We start from the raw sequence: 21,642 nt of genomic DNA, 5'->3' as shown, positions 1-21,642 counted from the left end.
ACCAGGAAAACCTTTTTTTGTTTGCCGACAACAAACAGAGGGCTAAATCTGCTGTTTTCTCGAGATGGTGAAAGACTGCTCCATTAGATTCCAGGATGGAAAAACAATGATACGAAAAGTTGCTTAATGCGGAACCTTTAAGATGATTTTAGCTGCATGTTCAACAAGGAAAACGCTGGATTAAAGCTGAAGTTTGTTTGTGAGATTAAGTTCCTCTAACGTTCTAACGCTCACTCCTTCAGAGCCATGTAATTAAAAGGCAAGGCATCCAAACAGGGTCATTTTTGAATCACTATGGAGATCAGCGCCCTGCAGCTCAATGTACAGAGTGGACCTGGTTTACTTGCTGTGATAGCCTCAATTGATTCTCAATGAATCCATATCCCTTCAGTGACAAGCTCCAGGCCACTAGTTAATGGGACTTTTTTCCCCCGAGCATGCCGGTTGGAATCGTTAATCAATGAGTTAGACTTGGCAGAAAAATGATAGCTGCGGGGTGTGCACTTGTGGAGAAACAACCAGAGTTATCGGTAGTTGGTTGTTTTTTTTCTTTGTTGGAATGCAGCAGTGAGCCGAGCAGGATGGACTAAGCGAGGACGTCTCTCCCTGACGTGCACACTCGCGGACAGGCCGTCTCTTTCCCTACTGAGCCGGCGGAACATGATGAGGACGGAGAGCGTGCGCCCGGGTTGCTATGGCAACAGAGGCGGAGGGAGGCTGTGCGGGTAAGAGGGTGCTTCGCGGCAGCGCAGACCGGAGGGGATTCGGCAGGCCGGAAAAAAGGGACGAGAGGGGCGCGTGGGCCGGCAGACGGAAGCAGAGCGCTCCGAGATAACAGGCGAGCAGGTAGGAGGCGGGCGCTGCCGTCGAGGGTGAACCTGGATGAGCGGGTGCGTAGGTGTGCGTCGAGGGGGAAGGGGCGTGTTCACCATGCAACCCAGGGAAGGACGGCGTGAGGATGAGAGACAAACCACAGTCACCATCTCGATTGCTTCCTGTCTGGCTTCTTCTTCTCAGACTTATGCAACTCGATAGTTTTTTTTTTCTATTTTTGTTTCCTTTCGGTTCCTGTTTTCCCTCCTCAGCCATCTGACATCTGACGGAGCCTCAGCAATCAGACAAACAAATACACTGCCTGTCTCTCGGTCTGTCTCATGATTGATTACTCAGCGTATTCTTGACTAATTTAATGTTGAGACTGCGAAGGTCACGTTTAGCAATTATACAGCTTTCATTACCTACTGAGGATAAATACTGGGAACTTAAGCAGATGCGCTGTTACTGTTCGGCAAACTGCTGTGAGACGTTAAAAGTGAGAGAAGACGGAGAAAAGAAAGTAAAAAGTTTCACTTCCCAAACAGGAATATTGCTAATAAAGGTGTCACAGGGCTCAGTTTCATAAGAAAAAATAATAACGATCTGTCTCCATGTGGTAGCACTGCCGTATTCCCACCAGAATCTCTTCTATATTTAACTTTAAATTGTTTTATTCGAGGCTCCTGTACTGCCTTAACTTCTTCGCTCTATCATCCTGTTATATCTTTTTCTCTATTCTGCTTCACATCTGTCCTTCAGATTCAATGAGTTCACGACAAGCGAAATGTGAAGCTTGTGGTGCACGGTGTCTTTACCCTTCTCCTGCAGGTACTTCCGGAGGATGCAGCAGGTCTCGCTGCCGTCGGAGGCGTAGTCCAGGGAAACGTTGCCGTTGACATCCTGCAGCAGAACGTTCACCCCGGTCTTCCAGTCAGTCCAGGCAGCAGAAAACGGCAGAGGAGACACAAACAAAACCGAATTTAATCTGTGGCCATTCATCAGACTTCGCTTGATGACAAAGTGGGCACCATTATCTGGGCTTCCCAGAGGTGCGGACCCGCGCAGCGCCGCCGAGACGCTGGCGGACAATGCGGTGAGTGAATTAAAGAACTCATTAAGTGACTGCCCAGGGGTTGAGCTTGCGAAGAGTGAGGGCATTGGTTACTGTCACCGGGCATCATTAGTGTGAGCACATGTGTGCGTTTGACAAGATTAATCTGTGTTTGCTCGGGGAGCGGGGGACGGGGGGGCGCAGTGCTGCCGCAGTCTGCCGTTACAGCTCCGCCTAACGTGAAGGACCTTCCCTCCGGCTCCTCTCATAAGCGTCACTGCGACAGCGACGCAGCCGCCGCTCACGCGACACCGTTATGATTGATTGTGTCTCTCCCGTAGCCGCGTTACGACACTTATCATTCGTTGCAGACATTCACCGTCGTCGCGGAATTGCGTCGACCGTGCAAAAGCGCAAATATTTACTCCTCCACTTTCTCATTTTAACCCCCCACCTCCAGGGGCCGAGGCACTAAAGGTAACATTACATACGTCCTTTCGAGCGGCCGTTGACGGTTTCCAGCCATAAATCCCCAAGTCTTGTTCTTTGACGGGGAAAATAAAAGACAGCGAGGGGGGAGTTGGGCAACGATCGCAGCCCAACCAGATCTGATGGCGCAAGATCTTTCTGTGAGGACCTTTGCTGAATATTTAAAGCTAATAGATTTCTAACAACCCAGTTGCAGTGCGACAAAGGAGATTTACGAGCCAGTCCTCGGGCGGGCAGAGAGGGAGAAGGGTTGGTCAAAGTGAAAAATGGGAGGAAGGGAACCGGCGGGGACAGCGAAACACATGGGCTGTTATCCTTAGCGCTTTGCTGTTAGCTCAGCTGAAATAAAAAAAAAAAAGGGGGGGGACTGCAATGCACAAAATGTTAAAACATTTGTTACCTATAAATGGTTAATGCTTTTATGGAATATGCATGGGATATTCCTTTTGCAGGCCGCCCAAAACAAACATTGTGTGATCCTGCACAATGTCGTCAATTCCGCTTATCAGGAAATCTGCACCGCGCTGGGCTGTATGCCTTTTTCTTTTTTTTCTTTTTTTTTTTGCACCCTTGCGTGTCGTCTCTCGGGAGCTGTTTTCGCTCGCATGCGAGGGTGAGCTGAAGGTTAACAAAGGGAATTAATTAACATTAATCGCCGCGCGCTGCTGACTATTCATGAGCGGAAGAAATGAGAGGGGCGGGGGGGGGACACATAGAGCCCTATCGCAAACCGAGGCGCAGCTCGACGAGTGTAAGATGAGACGATAAGCGAGACAGAGGGAGAGAACAAAACGGCATGCATCTCCACCCACCACTTCACCTGCAAGTGCACACACACACACACACACACACACACACACACACACACACACACACACACACACACAGGTTTATGAGAAAGGTGAACACTATTTGCAGAACAAGATGGGGACTGGCCATATGGAGGTAATGGAGGGACGGCAAATGTGTGCGCCTGTGTTTGTGTGTGCATGCATGTGGTGCGTGGACTTGCATGTACTTCAAGGTTTTGTAAATGTCAGTGCAGCTGTGGATAAAGCAAATTTCCCATTTGGCCGTTGCTGAATATTTTACAACAACGACCAAAAAAAGTTGAAAATGAGAAATATTTCCATCAAGCCTTTGCTGCAAATAAACTATGTTGCCTGTCTTTGCCTGAAGACAGCGCTATGATGCATGTAAAAGAGAAGCAGACAGAGTTGATGTCAGGGGTCAGAGGTCAGAGCGGGCTGGTTGGAGACCACAGAAGTTGGAGACGCAGAGAGGTAACAGGATTGTCTGGACAAAACCATCTCTGAGATCAAGTGTGTATTTGTGTTTACTGTCTTTTTTTTTTTTTTTTTTTTTTAATTAAGTCTAAACTCCAGTCTGGTGAGGGAAATAATCCTGTTCTGGATTTTGACGTCTCCCATCTGTCTTTGCTGAGGCAATAGGCCTCATCAGCACAGGGAGACAGCCTCTTTCGTTGCTGAATCCCTCATTTAAAAGTGTTTAGAAGACAGTAAACTCTCACCAGGACACAAGCCCTAAAATATTACCCAAAGATACAACACACTAACAGTATGTACTGTTAAAAAAAACTAAGGAAAAAAAAACCTCCGTATTATAAATGCTGGACTGCACCTCCTATGCCTTGGGTAAGTAGTTTTAGATGCTGACAAAACACATCTGTCACTGTAAAAAATAATTTATATCAACTTCCTGCTCGGGACATAAAGCCGGCAGAGCAGCAGTCGGAGACAGCGTGGCGAGGGAAGCGTGACCTGTGTGCCACTGCCTGTGTGTCGCGCGATAAGGCGCTGACAGTTATAAATGAGTTCGCAGAGTCTGGCAGCAGTCGCAAGCTGCAGAGTGTATCCGAGTTAACCTCCGACCCCGGACATGCTCCTCCGCGCCACAATATGATGAGTCCGCGCAGGGGATCTGCCTGGTGGTCTTCAAGAGGAGGGCTCACATGGTAAAATGTCCCTTTGTCTACCTGAATTTTGAAAACTGCATATCATATATAGAGGGGATTTCTGAATGTTTTCCATCAAGAATTAACCACATGCATGCTTGGAATAATCTATAAACTTTGTCTTATACAACCTCAGTGTGTACAATAAGACACTCAGCTTCAAAAATGCCATGTGCCACACAAAGGCAGACGTGTTCAAAGGACAGCTGCTGTAGCCTAAAAATAAAAACAATAAAAGGCCTCATTTTGTTAGGGTTTTTCAATTGACTGCCTTGATCACAATGTTTTAAAATTAGTTTTACTTTTATAACTGACGCTTGACACGCACCCTTCACTTAGCGAGTCGCACAGGTAGCATTTGGCCACTGTCCATGGTGCTGAATCCTCCTGTCAATCACTCAGGAGGGCTCAGTTAAAATTACACCCATCCATCCATCCATCCATCCACCCATCCATCCATTTTCTATCCCCGGTTCTCCTCCACTCAGGGTCACGGGGGTGCTGAATTCTAACCTTGCTGTCTAAGGGTGTGGGCGGGGTCACAACCTGCACAGGTCACCTGTTTATTGAAGGGGCACAAGGACATGCAACCATTCACACACAAATTTGCAGTTAGCACCAATTTAGAGTTGTCAGTTAGTCTAATGTGAATGTCTTTTCACTGGGGGAGGAAGCCATCGTAGACACACCCACACAGGCAACAGGGACGACAAGTAAATCCAGACAGTAAGGCCCCAGATGGGAATTGAACCTGCAGGATGAGGATTGCAATGGCTCACTCGCTTATGGGAGCTTCACTTTAGGCCCAGACTTCCAAATTGTGATTGGTTTATCTATGCTTTTGCCAAGTTGATTCAATTTGACTTCAATTGGATCCAGTTCACAAAAACAATGGACGCAGCAGTACCAAAGTGATTGTAGTCCTAAACTAGACGAGACAATAATCTCTGTTCAAACAGACGCTTTGTCGCTCAAAGTGCCATAAAGACTTTTGCAAAGGAAAATACCAGAGGCAGAATGTTGCAACAACTGAACACTGCTCGTTTTATTGTGCGCTGGGTGCACACGGCATCTGCTTCAATGTTCGGCTGCAGAGTTGAAACGAGGTGAAAAACAAGGACTACTGTAAATGTTGTCGTGCGTCGCTCACACTTTTTCTCGATGCACGGATCTCTTTTTGCATCGCAGTATCTACTCTAGTCTTTTCTCGCCTATTAATTAATTTGCAGCAAGCCTTTAGAAGGGATCATTTGGTCACGGGATGGAAAAAAACAAAACATATCCTGCATACATTGCCTCAGACAACCGCAGAGAATTCAACTGGTGCTAAGCGGAGTTCCGCGCCGCCGGGGGCACGCTGCTAACCGCTTGACTTCAAAAGACTCAAGCGTTCTGAAGTTTTAAATTCAACATTTACGAGGATGGGGGGGAAAGTGGGTCAATCCTATAGCTGCGGCCCTGCTGAGCTCCGAGCCACGCGGCACGAGGCGTGCGCGCTGCAGCAGAACCATCAAACCGCCGGCTCGCCCGTGTTCTCCCAGTGTGTCTGACGAGCTAAAATCCGGTGACTTACGCGGAGAAACACGTTAGATCATTAAGAGGAACAGCGCCAGCTCTGCTCTTGTCTAATCTGCTGGGAGCGCAGATCCTAAAGAGCTTTTTAACACAGTCAGACTTGAATGTTCCTACGGGTTATTTTTTTCTTCTTCATTGCAGAATCTAAAACAAAAGCGAGGCTCCTGAGCGGTTGTTATTGGTCGCCAAAGCCGAGAATCGTAGCATCAATTTAGCATAGCGTGGATTTAATTACGCCAGGTTGGCAATAACCAGAGCCGGAGCTGGGGATTGTTTTGGGCATGTGTTTGGTAATGGGTTGTGGATGAAATGAGTTTACAAACGGCTTTCTCATTCCGCCGCTGTTTGGAAGAGGGAGATAAGAGAATTAAAGCCGCCGCTGCCAATCTGGGGGCCAGAGGACAGCGCAATGCAGCCCGCCAATGCCGCTGCGCTCCCCCCCGCCCCTCCACAGGACAAGCTCTGTGACGTCTCTGTCAGCAAGAAAAAAAAATGGGGGAAAGGAGGAAAAAAAAAAAAACCTGCTTTCTGCGACTTGAGACAGGAAATCAAGGTCACGCAGGCGGAGGATGACCGGATGGGAGGTGGAGAAAGAGGTGTCGCAGTAGGACGGCGGAGATAAGTACATATTAGGGGCATTATTCCCTCACCGTGTCAATCAAAGATAAAGCTGCCATTCAGGCTCCCCCAGGCAAGAGCGCTGTTCCGCGACTCATTAAAACACGAACCTGTTACGTTCGGTGGGGGAAGATCTCCCACTCACGGCTCCGATAAGACGGCAGCCGGAGCGGAAGCGCCGGGCGCAGGCGGGCGGGGGGCTGCGGCGGAGGACACGGGTGTCAGAACAAATGAAAGGAAACAGGGATCCAGCAACTCCGTCAGAGAAAACCGTTTGACCAAAGCTGTGTTTACCCCTGACTGGTAGTGCCTCGAGGCAACTGCTGCACAGAGACGATATTTCCTTGTGAAGAAAAACCAACTCAAGTGTGTGAGAGTGTTTCTTTTTTGTTATTTTTTGCCTTTAGGACACAAGGCTTACATGAGAAAACCTTCACACGGAAGTCGCTTCAGCTCAGATTTCATCTCTGATCGCAAACTTGCTATAGAGAGCACAAAAGTGCGTTAAAACTTCAGGATTCCAAGGGTTGGAGTGCCAGAGTTGACCGCTCCATGCTCTCCAATGTGCTGCTATACAGATTGGTGTGGATTCTGCTGTAGCTGTACTTCGATTAAAAATTCAGAGTTGTGTTAAACGCCACTAAGCTCAGCGGCTAAGGAAAAAGACTCCAACTATCGTCAACAGGAAGCTAGTTAAGCAAATCTAATTAGTGGAAAAGTAGGTTCAATAACCAATGGCTGCCCTTTACAGATAAAGAGGCAGAGATTCATTATTAATTAAGCAAAGGGACAAATCTGATATGGTCTGTGATAGGCAAGTCAAACTGGCTAGGTTTCGCCCAATCACAATCCAAGGTCTGTTTTCGAAATGGTTTGAGGGTTCTGTATAGAGTGCCTTTATTAATCCCACAGTGTGGAAATTTGCAATAAAATAAGATGTATAAAATGGATTTGTGAGATTAATCCAAAGGATTTAGGAAACACTTCATGTCATTCACTATTCTAGCAACTCTGCACCATTCCCCCCCCCCAAGAAAAGAATAATGTATCTGCTCTACTGTCTGATGTGCTTGTCTATGCAAACTCTCAGATAAGATTCAGGCTCCCTGACCTCAATCACTACTAACACACTGAATGACTTTCATATTTTATTATCAGAGGTCCATCTATTGCTTTCTTTGTGACATGCTCGCTACCATCAATGCAGAGTTTAGTGTAAATTCAACCCAATTTACAACTGGAGCAATGCAAAAAGTGCCTCCAGGGAAGCAGAATTGAATCTCTCTTTCTCACGCATGCGACAATCCGGAAGGCTCAATTCCGTCTGTGTGAATTTAATTTTATGTGTCGCCGCCACATCCTGCTCCACGAGCTAGTCGGCGAACACGAACCTCTGCCTTGAGGGAAATTAAACGCACGCACAAACACACAAACAGCAACCGGCAGTCGTGCCGTCACAACAGTGGGACGGACCCACTCGGCCCACACTCTCTTCGCCTGGCGCCTCTTCAAACGCTTCCTTCCTCCCTGCATGAGCTTTTTCCTGCGCCGACGCGCAGTCGACGTTCACTGAGGACCCAATCAACGCAAACCAGACGTCTTACGCGCTCCAGGATACAGTTAACCCTCCGTGGATCTCATCAATGCTGCGAGGTGGCTGGGACGGGCGCCCTTGCCCTCCTCTGCAGCTGGCAGAGCTAGTGAGTTCAAAGGCGGCGAAACCACACACACACAAGAACTGAATGCACCCTTCCACAAGATAGGGTGTGTGTGTCTAATAACATTACAATGATATTACATAAAAAAAAAAAACCTTCAGACTCAGGTGTTTTTTTTTTTAGCGGAATAAAACCAGGCTTCAATTATTTCAGAATTGACCCCCAATGTTGCACTTGATGGTGGAAAAGGTCACACTGGTGGCACACAATAATACCCAGCGTGCTTATATGTAAAGGGAAGTACACAACATACACCATTTCCCCATGTGTGTGCCTTACGAGCAGCAGCAGCAGCACCACGTCGGCGTGGTCGCAGACGCAGGCGACGTGCAGGGCCGTCCACAGGTCTTCGTCCTGGTGGTTCACGTTCAGGCCTCGCTCGATCAGGAGTTCCGCCGCAAACACGTTGTCATGGCGGGCGCACTGCAGAACAGGAGCATAGTGAGGGTGCTTTCGACGGGCAACAGGTATGCAGCGAACAATTACCTGAATGCAGTTGTGCCACCTTAACTCTATTCTTATTCTGCCTTGGCAGCAGTGGCAGATTGTGTTTGCAGAGCGTGTCGGGACCGATGTGGGAGTTACGCTTCAAAGTGGCCCCGCTTTTCCCAGGTGTGTGTGTGTGTGTGTGTGTGTGTGTGTGTGTGTGTGTGTGCGTGCGAGATTGCGATCGCGCTCTCACCAGATGCAGCAGAGAGCCTCCGGAAGAAGTCAGAGTGTTGGGATCCACTCCCTCCTTCAGGAGTCGCAGCACTGGAAAAGAGCAAAGATCCACAGGTTAGCACTTGATGCACCCCGACAGCGAGGGAGCCGCTGACACAAAGAAACTGCAATCTCCCCACCACAACAAAAAAAATCACTGAATGCCCTTGACAGGACAGTAACGTGTGTGTGCGAGTGCAGGTCGGCTTTGCTTCTAATCCAGCGCTCCAGCGAGCCGCTCGAACCACTCGCCCAATGACACAGATCTGCAGAGGAGAAAAACACAAACGGCGCGGCGGCGAGCAAGTTCACGCAGTCGGCCATGAATAAATCAGCAGACAGCAGCAGGCGAAACAAGGTCAAGATGATTTTACTACAGCGTGGACCTGTTTGTTTTTTTCAGCATGGGCGAAAGGGAAAGAGAGAAGGAAAGTGCACGACAGTAGAAACGGAGCAGGGCAGACAAGTTCAGGCCAGTGCCAAGTCTTGACTAGACAGTGTAAGACAGACACACACCAGTGTCACGCAACCACACATCCCACAGCCTCACACAAAGCCCGGACACTGAGTGGTGGAGGGAGACGAACGCAGGGCACTGGTTGGGTAGTATTACTCTGCTGTGGCCGACAATGTCACAAATGGCCACTGTCATTTTGGATTTTCCTGAAGTGATGACAGGCTTCTCTTCGGCTGCTTGTAGTTTTTTGGTGCAGTTGGTGCGGTACAATGTAGGTACACGAAAAAAAAACAACTGTGCATGTATTGCAAAGTCTTGTGGCACGACAGATATATTACACAATCTCCCATTATCCCAATCGTGGTTTTGGTTCCTCATGCAAATCCAACAACAAACGATTTGGCAAAACTGTACTTTTGTCTTAAAAAAAAAACCCTGAACAATCGCCTTCGGTGCTTAATGGACCCAGCGCTGTTGATGAGAAGCAATTGTTAACCGCCAATTCAGGCTCATTACAGTCATTACAAAAGAAATAAAAAAGAGAACCATATGACACTGGGACCGAGTGGCACTTTTACAGCCTTGTCCTTATCCTGTGATTGGGCTGTAAATGGAAATTTATAAGCATGTTTGGTGTGTATGGGGCAGCCAGGATGGAGTCAGATCCTCAAACTGTCCGTCCGTCGCGGCAGTAAATTAGACTTTGATGGATGGACACATTGGGGCACATTGGGGTTTTGATGGCACATTACTGAGAGTGTTTAAAGAGGGGCCAGGGGTCAAGAGCCTCATATTGACCTGCAGGCACTTTAAAATAGGAGCCGAGTATTTGTCTGCCAATATCTCGATCAGAAATCAATTGCATTGCTGTAGCGCTTACAGACCGTTCAAAGCCAATCGCTGGTCTGGTCCAGTACCTGGAGACCATAAATCCACTGGCTCTCGATTGCCTGGTCGTTACAGGACTCAGCAGAATTACTTAAACTGTGATTGTGAAAACTGCAAAGACATTGGCTCTGGCATTGTCATTGTCTGTCAAAGATGGATCTTTTCGTTTTAGACAAGATGGAGAGGACCAGAGCCATGCTAGTAGGATACGGCCTCAATGCTGTTATTCCGCTAAAGTTATTTCAGGAGAAGTACAATAACAATATTTCTGGGCTTAATGATCATTTGCATGGGGACTTGTCCAGCATTCATCCTCTCTTGACCCTCAGGTAGCTGGATACAAGATGGATGGATGGCCATCTTCTGTGTTTGAGGCTCCTCAAGAGTGTGTTTTTGGGGCGGACCGTTTTTGATTCAAACTCCCTCTTTGTTATATCACCCAATGTTAAATAGTGCATAATATTGCAAAATAATAAAAAGTTTCAGTTTTATGAAATGACTTTTATGTTCTCTTTGGCATGAATTAACATCACTTCCTCCCAAAAGAAAATCTGCACCAATAAGATCAAAAACCGTATAGTAGTGAACTGCCCCTTCAAACGTCAGTATGGCAGCTTGTGTTTGATGAGATGTCTTATTGGACTATTAGAGAGTTGGCAATCAGGAAATGGATGGTGAGCAGGAAGCAAAGTTGGCTATCATTAGGTGGGAAATTTCGAAACAGCTGTTGGGAAAGAGAGCCTGTGTATGGAGTTTCCATGGCAACCGGAACCTCTTTGGAGAGGAGAGAGGTGGGGGCAAAGGAGGATGCAAAACAGCAGCAAAAAAATGTGTAAAGTAAACAGGATTTAAATTAGATCATGCAGACAAAACTACAAGTGCTGAAAGTTCAGCAATGACTTCGTCCGAAAGACTCACTGTGCACTGTGACTGTGTCCTCTACGTTTCTTTTTGAATTTAAAGCATAGAAACTGGCCCTTGCTACCCTCTGAGAGCACTGAAGAAAAAAAGTAACATTACCACTAGCGAAGAGGCCACTCGAAACTGCTTTTGCTCCTGTGACAGTGATCCGTCTAAGTGATAATACTTTGGCTGAACCTCTTGAATCTGATCTGATGCCCATGTTTCACAAGCGCGGGTTCCGTGCACGAGCCAGGAAAGTGCTCTGCCGCCTTAGCCTCTCTTTTCAATTCCCCGCCTCTGTCTTATCTCACCGGAGCGTGACATTCCATGAATTTGATAGAATCCCACTTAATGCGTCCTCCATAATACTCCACTTACATCAGTGTTGCCGGTGTTCTTCATCTTGCAAGCAGACACATGCGCCCCCAACACACTCACACACAAGCAACCCATACACATAAGATTTCGATTCCTCACTGTTATGAATGCATCTGTCATCTTCTTTTTTTTAGGGGGGGTTGTTATCACACAGTCGTAGCTACACGATGCTGCCGTCTCACCTCACTGACCCATGTTTTCTTAATGAGCTTTGGCATTTTCTTCCCTTTGTTTCCACTGTCGTCACAAAATGCACTGTTCGCTTTTTCAATCCACAGCGCCGGCATGACTTGAGCGGGGAAATCTGTTGCCCACGCAAAATGAGCAATTATGGATATGAGGAGTCGCGAGAGCTGCGCATTAAGGAAACGCATTCGCAGGGAGGAGTTGATGCACTTTGAACAAAAACCCATTAAAATGAAACTGAAAAAAAAAACCTTGGGGTTTGAGTCAGTATACTTTTAACAGTTTAACAGTTTAAAGTACTTTCTTTTTGCACTCTCTGGTAACCATTTTCAAACCTGGTGTAAATCCTACGTCTGGAGTCTCTCTACTTCTTTTTTTTGAGAAGGAAGGCAGAATTCGTCACAACCCCGAAATTCAAATTATGGTCCAGTTTCTGAGCCACAGAGGCCAAGGCTTCAGAGACTGCAGATAAACAATTCATGTCTTTTGGCTAAATTGGTGTCACGCTCCTACTTTCATATCTCCATTTTACATTTTAAAAGGAGTGAAACAGCGGAGAGATAGAGGGAAGTCTCCACCTTATCACCCTCTGCTGACAGAACTGTAAAGGAGAAGTGAGTCATGGACTGAGTCAAAGGTTTAATTTTAGACGCTCCGGGGGGCCTGCACCAATTAAAAAAAAAAAAAAAAAAAGGAAATAAAAATCCACCGCTGTCTGGTAGTTAAGAGGACACCTTCTTGTGGTGTATGAACACTTTTTAGACAGTATGCTTAGCTGCTTGTCGAGCAGCTTTTTGCTGTGCGCTGACGTGAAGGCGGGGGAAAAAGGCTAAACGTTGTGTAACGCCAGCGCCGCGCTAAGCTGACGGCCGCTGCCTCCACTTTCTCGCTACTGTGCAAAAAGTGGAGGCAGAGAGGAGAGAGGAGTTTGTCTTTTGAGCCTGACGGACGGAATCGATGCACTGGTTAGCGGAGTAACTGGGCTCGGCTGACACGGCGACCACGCTGATTGACCTCCTGTGGCCGCTGCTTCACAAATCAGCTGCGAGACGAAACCGCCGTCGTGTAAAACGCACCTCCGCGACCACTAGAAGTTCTGATTCACTGTGTCTGAATGAATGGGTGCAGAGGAGAGACTGACACTTTTAGAGTTAACTCTGAAGTATAGAGACTGACTTGATGGAAAGCCATATTCTTTGCCTCTAAATCATAGTTACTGGACACGAGAGACGTTATTAGAGAATAAGAACCATCCTCTAATGACTCACGGGTCATGAGGGTGCTGGATCCTATCCCAGCTCTGTTAAGGTGAAGGTGTACAAATCACCACTCTATCAGAAGGCCACAGAGGGACCAAAAGCAATTTGCACTCACAAATTCAGACAATTTGGTGTTGCCAGTCAGCTTGCTGTCTGTCTTCAGACTGTTTGCAGAAGTTGGAGAACTTCTACTACTACTACACACAATGAGAACATGCTACATCTGGGCTGGTATCAGAAAGATATGAGATCGAGTTGGCCATCAGCAGGGTTTCTCACCATATGATTAGGTGATTGAGTCAATGAATCCCACTCACTGGCCCTTTATGACTTTCACTAATTGACGTTGATCTCTGCCAGATGCGGTGGACCACCAAATGGCTGCACCTCTAAATATCAAAATATCAACCCTCTCAGTTCAATCAGGAGCGGACGAGCGAACAAAAAAAAGATTGCATGTTCCATGGCTGCAAGGGGCCACAGCTGCCGCCGTCCAACCGGGGGGTCCTGCTCTGATGAAATTTAGAGACGGCCGCGCGGGGCGGAAAGCAATTTCACCAAATGTCACATTGGAAGTGAGAGAGATGTTTGCATACGACCGACGGGGATGAGAAACAGAGATGAGGTGCAAGATTCTCCTATCGCACTTCATGTCCGCGCATCATCTTTTTTTTTTTTTCCCTACCACCTTAGAAGCTTCCCAAGCGGATGCGTCTTTATCCCGGCCATCCAATTTTCCATTTCCTTTGGTCTCTTTCATCTTTCCTCCGCCGCCTCGCCTCGTCCTCAGCTCAATTCCATTCCAGGTATTTTCCTTTTTCGAAACACTCACGTGACTATTACGTTTGAGTGCGATAGGGCTGCAGTCGCTGCAGTGTTCAAAGTGGCATTAAAACCTCGCTGTTTAGGACCATGCGAGATGTTGCAACCAGCCCGAGCTTTCTTGGATGCGAGAGAGCAGAAGCACGCATCGGCACAGCGAGTCTCTTTATGCCTGAGCCTGCTGTTGTGTGCAGATACATTTTGATGCCGGAAAGGGAAAAGATTTCACAGGGCTTTGACGGAGAAACTCCACCATGTCAGTCTGCACCAAAGGGCAGCGATAACCCAAGCGACAAAAGCCGCACACGAAAGTCACACCAAAGCCGAGTCGAGAGGTTGCGAGCGCCGAGAGAACCGAGAGGGTTTTCCTCAAAGAGTCAAGCACTTTGTTTGATGCGGCTGCGAGTCTGGCTGAAATGAAATCCAGCAGAAGGTCAAGACTGCTGCCCTCAGCAAAAACAAAAGGCAGCTCAGGCCCGACTCGGTGGCGCGGCCGAGCGGGGAGGATCAGCGGCAGAGCTGATTAATGCCCGTTCACGGGAAGCCTGATTTCGGTCCGGCTCGCCAGCTGCTCCCACGGAGCCCTCGAAAGAACCTCAGCGGCCTCGGAGCGAAGCGCAGCCACCTGCAACAACTGACTCAGATACATGAGGGCGGCAGGGTGAACCGTGAGCACAGAGTGGGAAGTAAAAGGTAAAAAAAAAAGAAGAAGATTGGACCGAAAACTAAAATGCCCTACAAAAATCAGCGGCAGGACTTTTTGAAACCTCTTATCAAAAGAAGAAGGAAAAAAAAACCCTTTGGATTTCCAGATAAAAACATATTTAGCCCTCCTGCTAGAAGTAAAAGTGGTTTTAGCTCACAGCTGAACGTTTTTTGGACTTTCTGTGTATTTGTATGTGTGGGTTGTCAATGGGTTTATCAATGAGATACTGGTGTCATCTGTGGCATCATAAGGTGCAGATCTCCAGAACTGCATTTTGGTGAAAAGCAAAGGATGAACTTTGCTTTTGTGAGCTCACTGACAGACACAAACACACACACAAGGGTGTGGTGCAATGCAGGAACTTTTAAACTGCAATAATGTCTCCCAAAAGCTGCAAAACATGTTTTTTGCAAAAATGTTGATGACTTCTCTTGTTCAGCAGAGGCTAGTTTTCTTTTCTGGCTCGGGATCTATAACACGCATGATTCCTTTTTCAAATGTGAGCAAAATTTGAGCAGGTGTTAATGCAGATACCAAGAACAGGTCACTTTAAAAAAGACAAAGTAATTGAATAACTGGATTGGGGCGTCAAGAGCTGCAGTCTAAATCCAGCCGGTGCTGCGAACTCGATATCCAGAATTTGTGCCAACAGTTTACAGTGCACACACACACAACACACACACACACACACACACACACACACACACAAGCACACACCTTCTTTGTCGTCGTGGCGGATGATGGCGTCCTGGATGACGTCGGCCAGGCCGAAGCGGACGCGGCGCTTCTTGCGGTGGCCGGCGGGCGGGGCCTTGGCGGCGCCCTGCTGCCGCAGGAGGCTCCTCTCCCGCTCGTAGTAGGCCCGCACCTGGTCGCAGCGCATCCTCCTGACCAGCCGCTGGCGCTGGCCGATGGGGAGGGACTCCAGCAGGCACTGGTCGATCTCCATGTTCTGGCGGAAGACGTTACATAGCTGGAAACAACCTGCAAGCGGCGGAGCAGAGGAGATAAGAGTTGTCGCGGTGAGACTGAATGACTGCATTTGTATAATGTCTATAATGACTGAGCGGCGGAAAAGACCCCAAGGTGGAAGAGAATAGAATAGAATAGACAAGAATAGAGTAGAATAGAATAGTCAGTTTGGTGAAATGACTGCCACTACTGTAACAATGCAGGTGAGCAAACACGACTAGAAGCATCGCTTTCCTCTTCAGGTTAAACTGGTTTTAACCTGTGACCGACTTTTTTTTGTTTGTTTTTTTTTTATGCGCTCACATCTTCATCAGGGTAACTCGGCACATTAGCCATGAAAAAATATCTGATTCCAGATAAATGTTTTCTCCATCCCGTCCCTCTCTTTCTCTCTCTTCCCAACTCACCGCCTCTCTGCGTCGTGACTCTCCTGACTCCTGCCTAATCTCAGGCTGGAACCGAGCCAAGCGAGATCTCCTCTGGAGGCGGCTGCCAAAACTATTACGGGGCCGCTCAGAGCGACGATTAGGATGTGCGGTTCCGCAGCAGCAGCAGGAGCAGCAGGAGGAGAGGGAGGAGGGGAGGGGCTCAGACTCGGGGACGAGACTTTGCGAGCGTGCCTGGGTAAAAGAATGGAAAAGGCGCGCACTTCAGGTTTTCTTGTGAAGAGCGTCAATCGACTTCAACTAATCCAGGTCACGGTGGGAGGAGGAGGAGCGGCGAAGTCAGACGGGGACGACGTCTCTGTAAAAGCAGACGAGCTTGTGTGTTTTTCAGCCTTCCAAATCTTTTGGGCCCCGTCGTCTGTATCTCACTCCTGCTTTCATCACACTCTGCTCCTCCACTCCCCTGCCGCTCTCATCCTTTTGTGCCCGTTTTGTCTGGCGAGCTCCCTCCGCTCAGCACGACAACTTATTTTTTTTCTTTTCCGAGCCCCACATGCGTCTCCAGCGGTTTTTCTGCAACGTCTCACTTTTGTCCGTCTTTTGTTTTGCTCTTTTTTTGTGAGATGAGAGAGAAGAGCGAGACAAGGCGTGCGTTAATAGCCCGGGTAAAGTGTTGGCGGGACGCCTCCTCAGCGCGGCTGCAAGCGAAGCGTCCTGGAGGAAGGAAAGCAAGTCGGCAACACTAGACACTGTGAATAACAGCCCATTAGTAGGCACCAGTAGACTGCAAGTGTCTCTCGCCTGTGGTCGGCCAGGTTTGTTTAGACTAGATCTTTATCTGGCAAGTGAAAGTGTCCCCAGGTGCTGTTTTTACTGTTTAATGCATCTAGACACCGTTTCCAACACCTGCCTTCCTCCGCCCAACGGTCTTTTCCACACACAGACACAAACACGCGCACGCGCGCGCACGCACACACACGCGCACGCACACACACACACACACACACACACACACACACACACACCAGAATACACCAGCGCCATCTGCTCCGGTTCCTTTTGTGTTCCGGCACTAGACAGAGGGGTGGGACGGGGAGGGTCATCATTATACTGTTCATGCCAGGTGGCGGCTTCCACTGTATTTTATTCTGTTTCAAACACACATTTTTGTTTCAAACAAAAACAAAAGAAACACACACACAGAGTCAAAGTGCTGCCTGGTCAAATATCACGCGACTCCATCTCCACTGAATAATCTCCTCTCAAACAGCAGTTGCCTCCGTCCACCCCTGTTGTTGCCTCTCACATATTTCTTCACTCCCACTTTTTCTTTTTGTGTTGAGCTCTCAGCCGCCGTGTCCTCAGCAAACACCTCCGTGAGTGGGTGCCTCAATACAAAGTCGCCCCGATCTGTTATGCGCTTTCGTTTCTCTGTGAAGCTACTTAAAATAAGACATCAGAAGCGGTGCAGAACTCGTCTGTGCTGTGGCAGGACTTGCGTGTCTGTGTGTGTGTGTGTTTGTGTTTGTGTTTCCACCAAAGACGTCTGCTTCAGTCGGCTCGAAAATACAGACTTTCCGCTCGACTTTCCTTTCGTCTGAGCCTGATGCTTTTTCAGCTAGCATCCTCTCAGCTAGCTCGGGCTTGTGCTGCCTTTTGAAGCTACGCTGTTGCTTGGAAATCCAGGGCTTACCGCCAGAGACGGGGGCACGGAAGGTCTCGGCACACGGCAAGAAGGTGTGATTTATCCTCTGCGTGTGAGAATTTGTCCAGCGGCCAGCGTTTGGAGCTAGTTGCTCCGCCCCGGCTAGCTCGAGTTTAAGCCCACTCCACTCCTCCATGGATCTTACTAATGCTTTTAGTCACAGCAGCAACTCTCTGCAGTGCAACACGCCCAACTGAAACGTTTGCTTTTCCAGTTTCTTACAGTAACTGGGGCTACACTTCTGTTCCTGGGGTTTAGTCCGTCACAAATTTTTCAGATGGCCAACCTCTGTTAGCTGACATGTAAGGCTTGAAGCGTAGGAGCTCATTTATGAACAGCGTGGTTGCAGATCCACATGAAGGTTCAGTTCGTTGACTCGTTTTGGGACAGGCTAGCAGAGCCCTGTGAACCTGAGCTTCGGAAAGAAGCGGGTATTGAAAATAGATTGGATGGACAGTCAGTTCTTTGACATCAAGACCGACTAGAATCCAGTCCATCCAGAGTGTTTGTCCATCCACATACACGATGCTCGACCGTGCTGAGAGTCACGGCTGCTTAGTGAGCGGAACAAACTCGTTCCGACATGGACTGACGGATGGAGCCACCCCTCATCCACACGCTGACCCTAGACGAGGCGACGGGAGGGGTGGGGTGGTATCCAGGAGCATAAACCACGGCGGCGGTGTCGGCCGCACGGTGAACTCTGCCTCCATCCTTGCCTTGACTCCGCCAGTTGCCATCTCCCATCCTGCTCACACCAGCCTTCCATCTCCATACATCACCCATTAAATATGCATTCAAGGCTGCCGCCGCCGCGGCGGGCTATAAAGTCCGAGCAGTCACGTGAAGGTACGGTATAGAGCCGGCCACTTCGTCTCTCAGAATTGGCTGTTAGGAAGGAAAAAAAAACCCGAAGTGGGGAAACAGCCTGTCGGTAAAGGAGCACACTCGAGGTTGTACAAATGTACCTATGAATAAATAATAACGTGTGCTCAGTGAGCTAAAAGGCTGGCTTTAATCGGCACGGCAGCTCTAAGTGTTTTGACACGCCGTGACTGTACATGTGACCCCTTGTCGCCGCTCGTCATCCAAAACTGTCAATCGTAAATTTGTTTTTTTAGGGTAAAATGTCCAGCAGCACTGACAAGGACGTCATCAGACTTTTTATTCAAACTTTCAGATGAATGAGTTACATATTTAAGGGCGTTTTATATATACTCAATAGCCAGCCATTAAAAGAAAAGTGATGATGCACTTGCTCTGGCTCGTACAAATGAAGCGCAAAGTGTTTTGCTCGCATGTAATGAATGACTGTGGGTGGATCGATAGCGTGTAATAGAGGAGGGGATGAAGGACAGTCGGACTCTAATGGCAAACTGAATGAATCGGAAAGCTGCAGGGAGGAAAGCATAAAAAGCCGCAGCCCTCTCTTCTTCTTCTTCTTCTTCTTCTTCTTCTTCTTCTCCTCTATCTCCAAGTTATCAGACCCTGATTAACTGCAGAAAAACATCCTGCAGGCAGCGGCTGATTGCGACCGCGGGAGGAGACTGGAAATGAGACTGGAATTAGAATGAATCTATGCCAGTGCTTTTTTTGTATTGTTGTTCTTCCAGAATAATATTTGTGTCACCAAGAACAGCAAAACGTGCATCTCAGTGGTTTGAATGACTGCTGTCGATAATCCGAGAAAAAAAATCCAATAGATCCAGCAGAAAGAAATGCCACTTTTCTTCTGCACGCACCCCGACTTTGACCTCTGCCCATCAAATCAGTCTAGCCATGAGTCAGAGTTTCTGCGACGGCACCTAATAAGGTTTCCTTGAGGCGTTTCTGATCTGGGCCATTTCAAAAACAGATCAGGATCGATGAGAGCTCAGTTTGACCTCCAGTGTTGACCACTGATATCTGGATGCTGGTGCAGTGAGGGAAGGAATTCCCTTAATGTGATTCCGACATTTCAACCTTTCTAAGAATGAATTATTTCAAGGATAAAGACGCACCGACGCTGAGGACACACTGTCTGTGAAAAAACAAACGTTCGACCGGGGGAAAGGGTGAAGGATGCAGATTGACTGACGTTACACGGGGGACATGAGGGTCATAGAGAGACTTTATGACTTCACTCCTGCACCAAGACTCAATTGGCGAATTCCTCCAATCTTTTGTGCAACTTCCTCTCAAATATCAGCTCGACTTCTCCGTCCCCCCCCCTCCCCCGGTAATTAATTCTGCAGCAGCACCAAAATCTGCAATCTTCCACGTCACTCATCTCGTCCTCACCTCCCTCACCCCCATCCTGCCTCTCCCTTCTCGACATCACCCTCACTCCCCCTCCCCTCCCCCCCTGCCTCCATCTGTCCTTGTTCAACTGAAATACATTTCTCCCTCCGTCAAGACTGTCGCCTCACTTTGAGGACAAAAAAATAAATAATTGTTTTTTCCAAAAAAAAGCCGGACCCTCTTTGGAATTTGCACGTTTCCATCTCCAGCCCGAGCCGCTACCTGCCGCATCCACCGGTCAACTTCTCGCAATCCGCAGCAGCTCTCTGCAGCAGACTCACACACCCATCTAGCCCGCGCGCACGCACACACGCACGCACACACACAGACATACACACACTCACTCACTCTGACCAGCTGGTGAGCAGAATTCCTCAGCATGGAAACTTAACACAGAACATGACACCCCGCTTGTGATAAGTGTGAAAGCCCATGACTGGCGTGCACATCGCAGCTCTCACACACACACACACTCACACTCACAGACGCTTTGCGTGCACCGGCAGACAGCGAGCAGACCGACAGCGGCTACTTACAGCATTTGATGAAATGGTAGTGAGACATTTTTTCTTTCAGCCGGCGGTCCGTCAGCGGAGTCGGTCAGTCAGCGGAGTCGAGGCAGCTACAGGTTCCGGCAGCGAGCGGCTAATGAAGATGTGGTGACCCGGCTGGGTGCATTATTAATCTGGCTCCCTGCATGCTGTCCAAACTCTGCTCCCCTGTCTGCATTATTCACCAGCGGCTGCAGCAACAGCGGCGGCGGCTCTGGTTGCGGCCGGAGCAGAATCCAACATGCACGCTGCTCACACAAGCTCACTCTCGCACACAAGACGCTGGCTGGCTGGCCCCCCTGCAACGATCAGCCCACCGGCGGAGGCGGGAGCTGCGTCTCTCGCTCTGCTCGCCGGAGGAGCGTCCGTCGCCTCAGCCATGAGCGACGCACGTGCTGCGCCGGCGTCACTGACTGACGGCCGGCTCTGCCCACCTCCCCGCCCCGACACACACCTCCCCGATGACGCAATGCTCCTCGCCTCCTCCTCGCGCTCTCACACTCCCCCTCGCGCGCACATGAGGTGACTCATGAGGACACACATCTTTACACAGACGAATAAAACGGATAAGGAGAGGAAATTAGCGTGGGGATGACTATGGCTGCGCCTTCCTTGACGGCGACGCGTTATCGAGAGGGAAGGAAAGATACGTGCAGTGAGACAAAGAGGGGAAAAAAATAATGAGCGGAGACGCCGGGAGTGAGAAGGAGAGGAGGTGCTGCAGTGCGGTTTTCCGCCTGGTGACAGCGCTCGTCGAGCCCCCCCGCCGGAGACTGAATTAACTACTGTACAGTAGCTGCCTGCAAATCAAGGGGGGGGGGGGGGGCGTGAACGGGGGCGCGTTCGCATGGTCAGTGTGTCAGTGCGGGCACGCAGCGCACGGCCGTGCACGCTGATCCTCGCAGGGATCAGGAGGCGCCCAAGAGGAGGAGCGGAGTGTGAAAATGAAGAAAAAAAGAGGAGGATGAAAGTAGAGAAATTGAAGACACACACACACACACACCATGTGGATGAGTGTAAAACAGCATGTCTAGTGTACCGGGAGCTGCTCAAGCTGGATTGTGACACATATTTTTAGAAATCTGTGCCACGGTTTTCCTTATCTGCAGGATGTATAGTGGTGCAGCGCTCTCTCTCTCTCTCTCTCTCTCTCTCTCTCTCTCTCTCTCTCTCTCTCTCTCTCTCTCTCTCTCTCTCTCTCTCTC

At 48.8% G+C, this 21,642-nt stretch overlaps 1 protein-coding gene across 3 annotated transcripts in view; it reads right to left on the bottom strand.

Moving 5' to 3' along the window:
• The window catches only part of myo16 (myosin XVI), a 73,515-nt gene extending 52,709 nt beyond the window's left edge, over positions 1-20,806 (bottom strand). For 2 of the 3 annotated variants that reach the window (XR_012925780.1, XR_012925779.1), the window contains exons 1-5: positions 20,423-20,806; positions 15,261-15,527; positions 8,925-8,995; positions 8,522-8,665; positions 1,632-1,740 (exon numbers count right to left, since the gene is read on the bottom strand). Coding sequence is in view for 1 of the 3 variants with exons in the window: in XM_076017095.1 (XP_075873210.1) it covers positions 1,632-1,740; positions 8,522-8,665; positions 8,925-8,995; positions 15,261-15,527; positions 20,423-20,450 (619 nt within the window). In the remaining 2 variants the exon portion in view is untranslated. The remainder of the gene's footprint in view (positions 1-1,631; positions 1,741-8,521; positions 8,666-8,924; positions 8,996-15,260; positions 15,528-20,422) is intronic. The other variant, XM_076017095.1, reaches the window with a different exon arrangement.
• Positions 20,807-21,642: the final 836 nt, after the last annotated feature.

This window comes from Nelusetta ayraudi, unplaced genomic scaffold (assembly GCF_046127955.1).
Source record: "Nelusetta ayraudi isolate G7.1 ecotype Tasmania unplaced genomic scaffold, CSIRO-AGI_Nayr_v1 ptg000259l, whole genome shotgun sequence".
NCBI classification, from domain to species: domain Eukaryota; kingdom Metazoa; phylum Chordata; class Actinopteri; order Tetraodontiformes; family Monacanthidae; genus Nelusetta; species Nelusetta ayraudi.
Note: the sequence above shows the minus strand (reverse complement) of the source record. Positions and strands in the feature narration are given on the sequence as shown.